The 11,178-nt window shown below is 43.5% G+C and overlaps 1 protein-coding gene across 25 annotated transcripts in view; it reads left to right on the top strand.

Moving 5' to 3' along the window:
- Positions 1 to 11,178, top strand: part of DOCK9 (dedicator of cytokinesis 9) — a 291,057-nt gene that overhangs the window by 178,272 nt on the left and 101,607 nt on the right. For all 25 annotated transcript variants that reach the window (XM_045444882.1, XM_045444848.1, XM_045444766.1 and 22 more), the window contains exons 10-15: positions 2,528 to 2,602; positions 3,866 to 4,006; positions 4,313 to 4,516; positions 4,903 to 5,025; positions 8,778 to 8,860; positions 9,477 to 9,599. In XM_045444882.1, the coding sequence (XP_045300838.1) occupies positions 2,528 to 2,602; positions 3,866 to 4,006; positions 4,313 to 4,516; positions 4,903 to 5,025; positions 8,778 to 8,860; positions 9,477 to 9,599 (749 nt within the window). The remainder of the gene's footprint in view (positions 1 to 2,527; positions 2,603 to 3,865; positions 4,007 to 4,312; positions 4,517 to 4,902; positions 5,026 to 8,777; positions 8,861 to 9,476; positions 9,600 to 11,178) is intronic.

Genomic DNA, 11,178 nt, shown 5'->3' with positions numbered 1-11,178 from the left:
CCTGGTTGTCCTCTGATTATACAGACCTCCTAGCAGTCGTCTGTGCCGTGTTCATTTCTCATCTTGTCTCATAGTCAGTGTGAGACAACAAGCGTCTTTCAAAAAGGCACCAGGGATTGTATCTACATTAAGAATCCGTTGCTCTGCGGTGGTGTCTGAGATCACAGGACTTGCCTTTGTTGAAGGACTCCAGCGGAAATTCAGAAGTAGAATGCATTATTGTCGGTGGTGGCTTACAGCACCTGGTACTGATGTTTTTGTTGGGAAACATCATGGATTGGGCACAAAGTAAAGCAAATTCTCTTGGGTACAGTTAAGTATACTCCACACGCCACATGTTCTGGCTCTTGTGATGTGAAAAAATAGGAACGGTGACAGGTAAGATGGAGTTAAAAAGTTGTCCCATCCCCCATAGGGCATCAGCTCAAATCACACAATTTGCAGGAGTGTTCCTTACCCCCAGAAGCCTTAAAGCTCCCATAGAGAACAGCGAGATAAACCGTGTTGTGCAGAGAGACTCTAGCCATCATCTTATTCAACATTTTTACTCAGAAATGAAAGTGGAGTCCAGAGAGGCTACGCGGCTTGCTCACATTTACATAACTAGTGAACGAGTGGACTAGAACTAGAACACAGTTTCTTAGTGTTCTCGTGGTCATTTCATTTTGCCAGAGAAAGATGGTTTTTAAGTAGAGTTATGATAGAGTTTGGGTCATTGCTAAGAACCAACCTGTTATAACAACCGCATGGCTGAGAATATTAGGAAGATGTTCAGTCTTATTAGTGGTGATCTAGAAATGTAATAGACCATGTTTAGCCACCAGCAGAGATGGTAACTCACCCCCTCCACTGTGGCTGTCGCTGCCCGCATCACATGCTGAGATGTGAGTCGGTCTGTGGGGAAAAAACAGATGAGAGAGGACCCTCCATTCTGACTCTAAAGACTTAACCATGGAGATTGAGAGTCATAAGAATGGGATACAGATTTAGAGGCACCAAGCACGAAAAATAATGTGGTTGGCAATGACTTCCACCTTGTGAATGTCTTAGAAGCTTCTTTCTGTTCCCAAATTCCTCTTCTCCAGCCCCTTTGTCTGTCTCCTTCCATGGCTTCTCTTCTTGCCATCCCTTCAGCGTTGGGGCCCCAGGGTTTCTTTTTACAGACCCCTTCACATTTTCCCCCAGGGAATTTCAACTACTCTCAAGGCTCCTCTGTCCCCACCTCTAGACTGATGTTCTCCAAGTCTGTAATTTCAGCCTTCCTCCCTACCTCGTGCTCAAGTTCCATCTCTCTGTCCACAGGCATCTCCACACTCCACTTTATCACCCTCTCCACAAACCTACCTCAATTAATGGGTTCACTGGACAGCAGGCTACCTACATGGGGACTGTGGGCTCTGTGATGGACTCTGCTGTGGGATGGGAGGCAGGTGTGATAAAGAGCCCATGTAGGTCTTCCCCTTAACCCACCTCCTCAGCCCTACCCAAGGGGTTCTTCTAAAATACAGAACTGGTTATTTCCTTCCCTTGCTTAAAATAGTGCCGGGTGTTTTTGGCTTCTGAAGGAAATCCACAGTCCGTAACACACAAATCCCAGCTTCATTTCTCTCTACTTTTCCCATCATGCCAATGAATGACTTGATCATTGCTCAAGTGTGACTATACCTTTGTACCTTTGTACCTCCTCCCAGAACTCCCTTCTCCCCTTTTCTGCCAAATGTTTTTGTAATGCAAGGTGGGTCTTCTTCTGGGAACTCTTTTCTGACTGCCACCTCCTGGTCCAGGTTAGTGATCACTGTGCCTTACACTTTCTTTGCCAGTCTTACCACCTGTTTATATCGTCTTCGCTAGTATTCCTTGGGTGTAGAGGCTTTGTTTCATTCACGTGTGTGTCCCTGGTGCCTGACGCATACTGGGTGCTCAGTAAATATCTATTGACTAGACCAGCAATGCTGCCTCCTGCCTGCCACAAACACCAATGGCAATCCTTCAAGATCTGCCATAGTTTCTCTGGCCCACCATTGCAGACCTATTCCTTTCTCTTCCCGGGCTTCTACCTCAATCTTAGATGGACTCAAAATTCTCTTTACCATCTGGGCTCATTTCCCACTCAGCGTCTGTCTGTGCTGTGTGTCCTTTTCATTCAGCCCCAGATATTCATGTTTTCTTACTTTTTGCTGTTCTACTCCTGCATTCATAGCCCGTCCCCTCTTCCATCACTTTATGAAGCCTTTCTTGAAAGTAATGTTTAATTATTTTCTTTTGCTTTCTTTGGCTGCTTTTGACTGAAGTTGACTGTAGTTTCATAAGGGCAAGATTAGGTCTTCTTTTCCCCCGTGGCACTCTGGTGTGCTACCTCCTTTGATGGTCTTACCTTGTTCAACATGCAGTTGACTCTCCAGGATGACAGGAGAGTTGTCTGGCAGCCTGGATCTTCAGGATGGGACAAACATGTTTGGACACCTCTGTAAGAAGAGGGTGTTTTTTTTTTACCGTAATTTTTATTTTTTGTTTATCTTGTTATCAGAGTACCAGAGAAGCAGAAATCAAACTGAAAAGTGAAAGCAGAGTTAAGCTTTTTTACTTGGACCCAGATGCCCAGGTATGAACTATTTTAATGTTTACATTTTTAAACTAAGTCGGGGAAAGAAAACAGACAGATGATACGTTTGTTTTATTTCTGTATTTGCTTGTTTGTTTACTTTGGACTGGTAAGCAACATAACAACAATACAGAAAATTCAGGGGAAAAGGAAAAATAAAAAATAACCATAATCTCATCCCTATTACCACTTCCATTGTGAGTGTTCCATATTCAATAGACTGTGGAAATCTGAGGGATTTACCCAAAGACACTCTCAATCCATAGAGAGCATATAATTTACCCCATAGAAAGACCATCAGACAATAATAAGCATCACTGAAGATGCCCAGTCGGCAGTGGTATTTCCTGACTCACCCAAGGTGCATGTGATCCACATCTGTGCCCTCAAAATCCACACTTGGTGTGGTGGGGCGGGGGTGGGGGGGGGGGTCCAGGGCAGCTGGGAGGGGATGAAGGTTCTGCTGTATTTTCTCCCATGTTTTTCCCCTTTTCATTTGTGATCTTTTTTATAGAACTTCTTTACCCCATTTACTTTAATAATAAATGTCTTTTTTGCTTCACAGATTTCATAACCATGTATATGTTTTTGCTTTTTTGACAATTTTTTGTTGTGATAAAATATACATAACATAAATTTACCATTTTAACCATTTTTAAGTGTGCAGTTCAGTGGCATTAAGTACATTCACAATGTTGTGCAACCATCACCACCACCCATTCCAGAACTTTTTCATCATCCCAAGCAGAAACTCTATCCACTAAACACTTACTTCCCATTCCTCCCTCCCCTCATTCCCTGGTGACCTCCACTGTCCCTGTCTTTATCAATTTGCCTGCTCTAGGAACCACATTTATGTGAAACAATATATATCCTTTTGTGTCTGGCTTATTGCACTCAGCATGATGTTTTCAAGGTCCATCCATGTTGTAGCATGTGTCAAAATTTCCTTCCTTTTTATGGCTGAATAAAATTCCACTGTATGTATATACCAGATTTTGTTTGTTTATTTAGTTGTTGATGGACACTTGAGGTATTCCTAACCATAATTTTTAAGCTTGGCATAATAATCCATGGAGTAGATATACCATCATTTATTTGACCACTGTTATAAACTATATAAACTTATAAAATAGTAGCACTATTGTGAGTTAAGTGAGTTTAGCCTTTTCGTATTTTATGGAGTTTCCTCAGGATACATTTATTATGTGTTTGTTTTAATGTGAACATAATATATTTATGTATTTACATTTTCTTTTAAAGAAGCTTGACTTCACATCAGCTGAACCAGAAGTGAAGCCATTTGAAGAGAAATTTGGAAAAAGAATTCTCGTCAAGTGCAATGATTTATCTTTCAATTTGCAATGCTGTGTTGCAGAAAATGAAGAAGGACCCACTACAAATGTAATTTTCCTCTTAAAAAAGTATTTTAAGAAATAGAGATTGCAGATGTACCAGTTGCAGTGCAGTCTGGACAGAAAATCCTAGTTTCTGATCAGAGAAGTGCAGTGTTTAGATCAGGATGCGGAGGGTTGTTTAGCCTCAGGGACAGGATATTTGTGACAAAATAAAGGGGTGGAGACTTCTTTCTCTTGAGCTATCATAAATAGGTTTTGTAATTTCTTCTTCGATAGCAGCATTCTCTTTTCCAGACAGTTTGAGCTGTAGTGACGGTCTGGATTGTTTTTTTGTTTTTTGTTTTTTGTTCAGGTCGAGCCTTTCTTTGTCACTCTATCCCTGTTTGACATAAAATACAACCGAAAGATTTCTGCCGATTTCCACGTGGACCTGAACCATTTCTCCGTGAGGCAGATGCTGGCCACCACGTCCCCAGCTCTGGTGAACGGTGGCAGGAAGAGCTCACCTGCCCTTCAGGACATCCTTCACGAAGCTGCCATGCAGTATCCGAAGCAGGTGGGAGACAGAGCCCAGCAGTCGTCCCTACTGAGACTTATCTTGCACCTGCTGTGTGAATGCATAATGAGACTCCGCAGCACGCAGCTAGGGGAAATGAGACTGTTGGTTATATCGACAGCATATATAAGCAGGCAGGAAAGGCAAGCTGAGAGAAGAAGAAACAGTATTTGATTTCTCATTTTTTTTTCTAAACTTTCTGCTAGTTGCCCACCCCCCTAACCAAATTGCCTTTTTGATCAGATGATAAACTAGCGATAAAGCACTGAGTGCCTCTGAATAGCGTGTTTTAGCACTCTTTGTTGCTTCAGAACGTTTCATGTTCAGGGGATTTGTTTAACGTGGGTGTGAATTTTACTCACTACAGAAAATCGTTTGTTCCCTAGGGAATATTTTCGGTCACGTGTCCTCATCCTGATATATTTCTGGTGGCTAGAATTGAAAAAGTGCTTCAGGGGAGCATCACACACGGTGCCGAGCCATACATGAAAAGTTCAGACTCTTCTAAGGTATGAGTGACTTTTATGCTTTATGATGATAAACATCAATTCAATAAAAGGGCCCTCTGTGAAAATAGAAACGCTTAAAGAAATCAGAGTTAAGCCTTATGTATTCAGCGAGATGTATTTATACTTTTTATATTTTAAAATATGTGCACTCTTCACATAGATTTACTCTTAACCTCATGTGTCCAATTTTCATTGAAAAGTAGTCCTGTATGTAAATAAAATCCTTCATTTGTCTAGACAATCCTAACATCCTAAAATAATTGGCAAAACTGGAATTATGAGCTTAACAGTAAACTTTCTATCATTAAAAAGGACATATATTCTATTCAAATAGAGTGCATTCCACTTGTTGGCGTGTCTCTCAGGTTCTGGAATTATCTTTGGGTCCATTTACACTTAAATGTGAGGCTGGAGACTAGGGGATGGTCTGACCAGTGAGGTCAGTGCTTCAGGTGCCCTGTTTGGTCACACGGGGCAGGTCATGGTAGCAGAGGTGACCTTGGGTAGAAGAGGGAAGGGAAACATACAAGCTGTCTGGTGTGTTTCCCTTACTTTGGCGTAGTGCTCACTACTTGGGGAGTGCCTTGGTGGACACACACAGATGTGAATGTTAGAGGTTATCTAGTCAAGAGCTCTTTTCAGGCATCAGAAAACTGAGGTTTACTAAGGTTTAGTTACCTGCTCAGTGCCCTACAGCTAGAGTGACCAGAGGCACCTGACTGTTACTTTCCAGCACGTTGAGCTACCTGGTAGAGTGAGCTAATAGAGTTCTGTCTCTGCTGGCTTTACAGTATTTGTAAGTGCTCGTCTGGGAGATGGTCCTGATACACTGACGAGGACTGGTCAGCAGCAGGAGGGGACACCTCCAAAGGCTCTAAGGGACATTTCCTGAGCTGAATCAGAGCTTCCCCTCATGCTGTCTGTGGCCGGCCATACACCACAGGTGTGTCCACGAGCTGCAGGGTGGTTGTTCAAGAATAGGTTGTAGGAGTCAGAGACCTGGGTGCTGAGTACCTAGGTACTTTGGAGAAGTCATGTCACCTCTCTGGGCTCTGGTGTCCCATCTGTTGTTGAAGGATGATATTGCTACCTGCCCCACCTCCTCTCAGGAACAGCGCTGAGATCAGATAATATACAAGACATTGCTGGGTGCCTACGTGGCTCAGTCGCTTGAGCGTCTGACTTGAGCTCAGGTGATGATCTCATGGTTCACAGGTTTGAGCCCCAAGTCAGGCTCTATATTAACAGCCCAGAGACTGGAGCCTGCTTTGGATTTTGGGTCTCCCTCTCTCTCTGCCCCTCCCCCATTCATGTTCTGTCTCTCTGTCTCAAAAATAAAAATAAAACATAAAAATATTTTTTAAATATACAAGACATTGCCGGGGATGTTGCAAATCACTGACACATGTAGGACAACGTTATCATCTATCCCAGCCCCAGCCAGGGGAGAACCCATAGCCCCAGGCACACTGCCTCCAACAGTATGCCTTTCTGGCTGGTAACAGCTGGGTCAAGTTTGGTCTCTGGAGAAGAAGCGATTTTATTTTTTAAATCAAGTTTGTAAAACCTTGGATAAGAAGCTCTTTCAGCTCTTCAGTGTTTTGATTAATAATCAATGAAGGCCCAGGATGAGATCGGCTCCCCTGACTGTATGTGATACGTTTCCAGGGCCCAAATGCACCGTCTTTGCTCTTCTGCCTGCCACATGCACGGTTTGAAATTTGGCAGCTCGTGATGGTGCAAAATCACATTTCACTTTGGGCTAGACTTGATGCTCTCCTCCACGCTTCCCAGTGGCCACCGAGCATCTGTGGAAGTCGGCCCCTCCCTCCTTACGTGTGGGATGCACAGCTCAGCCATGTGTACGTTACTCCATACGTTCACACTTCCAAAGTAATAAATTAAGGCAGAGATTAACCTTTTTATATCAGAATAGGTTTTATATCTCTCTGCTCTCAAGCATGTTGTATCAGAATAGAACTTTTGGCAGAGATATTACCGAAGGATGATTTTCTCATGCATGTCAGAATTGTTTCTTTCCTGTTTTCCAAGATGGTCTAGAACATCATTTAGAGTAAATTTTGTCTTGGAGGAAGAAACTCTTGTAAGAAGTCTCTGTAGGTGTAGATCATGAATAGATTAAAAAAGAGGAAGAAAGAAAGAAAAGGGACGGGGGAGACCAAAGACAAAATTGAGTTTTTCAGTCTTACATACCTTATGTTCCCTGTGCACCCTCAGTAAGTCTGTGGGCTCGGACCCTGTTCGCCGCAGGAAACCGTGAAACTTATTTGAAATCTGGGTTTTAGTTTTAAGTTTTATGCAAATAATTGTGTTTTACTCCACAGTATAGTCATTATTGTTAGAAATCTAAAAATGATAGTTTCTATCTGAAAATAGAAGGTAGGCCATTTTACCCTGTGACTGTGTGCCCCAGTGCCCACAGGATCTTGCCCTTCCGGAAGAAGAAATGAAGGAACTGGAGGAGCTCCTGACACGTTTCGGTCAAGACATGTTTCTAATTCATTCGTGAGGGTAGCAATTCTCACAGCATGACTGTGGTAGAATCATAATGTCTGGTAACTGGAAGGGATAGTGAAAAGTACTGTGGCTCACGCCCTTCATTTCTCAGGTGGGGAAAATGGAGCCCAGAGAGGGTTAATGGCCTAGACTCACAGCGCTGGTTTCAGTTTGACCTAGAGACAAACAGCTCTATCATCTGAGTTTTCGCAAACCTGATGAGCACGGGTCACTGAAGGTCTGGTCAGAAGGCGGGTTCTGACCCAGGGGGTCTGGGGTGGGGCCCAAGACTCTGCATTCCTGATAAGCTCCCAGGTGCTGCTGACGCTGCCGCTCTGACACACATTGGTTCACAGGCGCTGGATCACAGTTCCCAAAACTGGTTGACTTTGATGTGCTTCCGTAATGTAAAAGGCCCTCGAACATACCACTTTAACTGAATCAGACTTTTTATTGGGAGCTGTGCAGGATCCTGGTACAAGCACATTCGGGGCACTTGTCCTCCGCTGTAGCGGTAGGGGTACAGTTGATTGATAGACATGTCATGCACACATCTTAGGCCAAAGCAGATCTGCTTCACTGTGCACTATGGGCTTCATAAGTCAAGCCACAACAAATGAAAATTCATCATCAAGAAGTGAAAATAGCAGTAATTTATACCTAGAAAGTAAGAATATAACTAACAGTTGAAAACCCTGGCCTAACTTAAGTCAGCACCTATATAATGTCTTACAGAACAAATATCTATCCCCCAAATTGTGGGAATCTGCATGAGCTGGAACACATTAGGAGCTATGCTGGCTTAGCATTTTCGTCAGTATTCTCTTTTAAACTTTAAGTATTGCCATATATTTTGGCACGAATACCAAGAATTAACAATTGTTAATAACCCAGTGGACTTATAAGTAGCCCTTAGTCATAAAGAACTATGAAAGCCTATGAAATGTCATGCTTGCGGCCTATGAAAGCAACGTTTCAGAAAAGAAAAGACTTAACATTTTGGAAACGGTCCTCATTCTATATTCTTTGAAAGTCACTGCCATAGAGATTGCATTAAACACAATACTCTGCACCTAGTGTAAGTCCGGCCAGATTTCCTTACAGTGACCCGTGCTTTTCCATGCATCTGATACTAGGGTAGGAGCTTGTTTAACGAACGTGTGATGACGGCTCTTTAGATCATAATTCTGTCAATGGGGTACAGCACCTCATATCTTGATTCTCGTGTCTTCAAGGTTGCTCAGAAGGTGCTGAAGAATGCCAAGCAGGCTTGCCAAAGACTAGGACAGTACAGAATGCCATTTGCATGGGCAGCAAGGTAACGACAATATCTTTTATGCCTTTGATGTAGCTAGAGATACACGGATATAGATAGATAGATAGATAGATAGATAGATGCATAGATACATAGATAGATAGACAGACTGACTCATCTCTTTTGTCTTTATTGCCCAGAAGCAAAGAGGATTTAAATGTGTAAAGTTAAAACATAAGTAAGCCCCCTATGTGAATAATCTTTCGTTAGAATCACAGACGGGGAAGATGCTGGCTGGGAGAGCCGTGCGGGGGCCGGTAGGAGGGACAGGAGCTCTTGTTGCAGAGCTGCTGTTCTGGCCACGTGTCCCAAGCCCAGCCTGGACAGTGGCCCAGGGTGGGGGCCTGCACATCACCCTTGTTTGTGAGCTCTGCTTCCTAAGCATCTGACTGTGGATGTTGTTGCCTAAGCACGAGCCATTTGCTGGAAATGTTCTCTGTGTAAATTGAGTTAGTTGTGTTCATCGGCGTAAATGTCTTCCATGTTTTTAGATAATGAAATTTCTGTTAGTACGGCCAATGGAATAATAATTAGGCTTCACATAGAAACCAAAGTTAAGCCGTGGATTTATTTTCATCTTTTGGAAGCTCAGTTTAGAACTGTTGTTTGGCTATTTCAGGACGTTGTTTAAGGATGCATCTGGAAACCTTGACAAAAATGCCAGATTCTCTGCTCTGTACAGGCAAGACAGCAATAAGCTCTCCAATGACGACATGCTCAAGTTACTTGCGGACTTTCGGAAGTGAGTCTCAAAGTGTTACTTATTTGCACACCTGAAAAACAGAAGGTGTTTTCTGTGGGGGGGGGGGGGGCGGGAGGGCAGCGGGCTCCACTCAAACATCATAGGGGCTGTTGGTGAGCGTGGAACTTTACCTTGAGTCCTTGGGAGGGAAGAGAAGGTCTAACATTGAAGAGTGTCCTGGTTAATTTGAATGATGTTTTCAGTGGTGCTGTGAGGGCAGGGTGAGGGTAGAGATGGGCCTAGGGAGGAAGGAGACAGCTGAGGAACCTTTGGCAAGAGATGGGAAAGGACACAGCAAAGGCAGTGCAAGTGGAAATGGGAGGAAGGGACTAATTCAGGTCACATTGGGGAAGCACCTGTACTCTGCCTGGGGATCCTGATTGGGAGAAGGATGGGAGGAGAGAGAAGTGGGTGGTAGTCTCGGATAAGCAACCCCCCAGTTTCTGACCTGCGCGGTGGAGTGACTCATGTACCGTTAACTGGATGATGGAAGGGAAGAACAATAACTTACATCGTACTTACTGTTTACCACCATTGTTCCAAATGCTTTACCTGTATTAACAATTGTATTTATTTCCTAGGGCTGCCATAACAAAGTACCACAAACTAGGGGGCTTAAAACAATGGAAATTTATTCTCTCACAATTTTGGAGGCTAGATGTCCAAAACCAAGATATTGGTGGGGTCATCCTTGCTCCAGAATCTCAAGGGGAGGGTCCTTCCTTATTTCCTCCAGCTTCCCGTGGCTCCAGGCATTCCTTGGGCTTATGGCGGCATCGCTCTAGTCTCTGTTTCTGGCTTCACACGGCCACCTTCCTGTGTGTTTCTGTTGAAATATCCTTCTTATAAAAGAACTTGTCATGTTGGATTAGGGCCAACCCCGGTGACCTCGTCTTCCCTTGATTGCATCTGCAAAGACCCTATTTCCAAATAAAGACACATCCATAAGTACCAGGGATTAGGACTTTAACATATGTGTTTGGGAACACCATCCAGCCCACAGCAACGCGGTAAAGAGAGGGAACGCACTGGCGGGGTCGTTCTGACTGAGAACCTGCTCCTATCACCGTGCTGTTGCGGTGTTCCATCATGATGGTCCACTTCCGAACTCACACAACTGATTTCCTTTGCTAGGGACATGGGTTTTAGAGCTTTTCTGGGAAAATTCTGGGAATGAGAAAGAACTGAGACTATTAGAAGGTAATGAAATGGAAAGGAAATCATGGGGACGCCTGGGCGACTCCGTCAGTTGGGTGTCCAACTCTTGATTTCGGCACAGGTCATGATCTCACAGTTTGTGAAATCAAGCCCCTCTTCGGGTTCTGCACTAATAGCACAGAGTCTGCTTAGGATTCTCTCTTCTCTCTGTCCCTTCTCCTCTCTTTCTCTCAAAATAAATGTTAAAAAAAAAAAAACGAAATTAAAAAAGAAAGAAAGAAAAAAAAGAATGGTGAAGAACCAGCCACTAACTATTCTATACCATAGGAAACCTTAGTCTTGTTTTTTTATTTGGGAAAAAAAACACGTATCAAAGTAACAATGTCACTTGGCTTAGAACTCAGGACTGGCAGTTTAGCTT

Source organism: Leopardus geoffroyi, chromosome A1 (assembly GCF_018350155.1).
Source record: "Leopardus geoffroyi isolate Oge1 chromosome A1, O.geoffroyi_Oge1_pat1.0, whole genome shotgun sequence".
NCBI classification, from domain to species: Eukaryota; Metazoa; Chordata; class Mammalia; order Carnivora; family Felidae; genus Leopardus; species Leopardus geoffroyi.
This window is presented reverse-complemented; position numbering and strand designations above follow the sequence as displayed.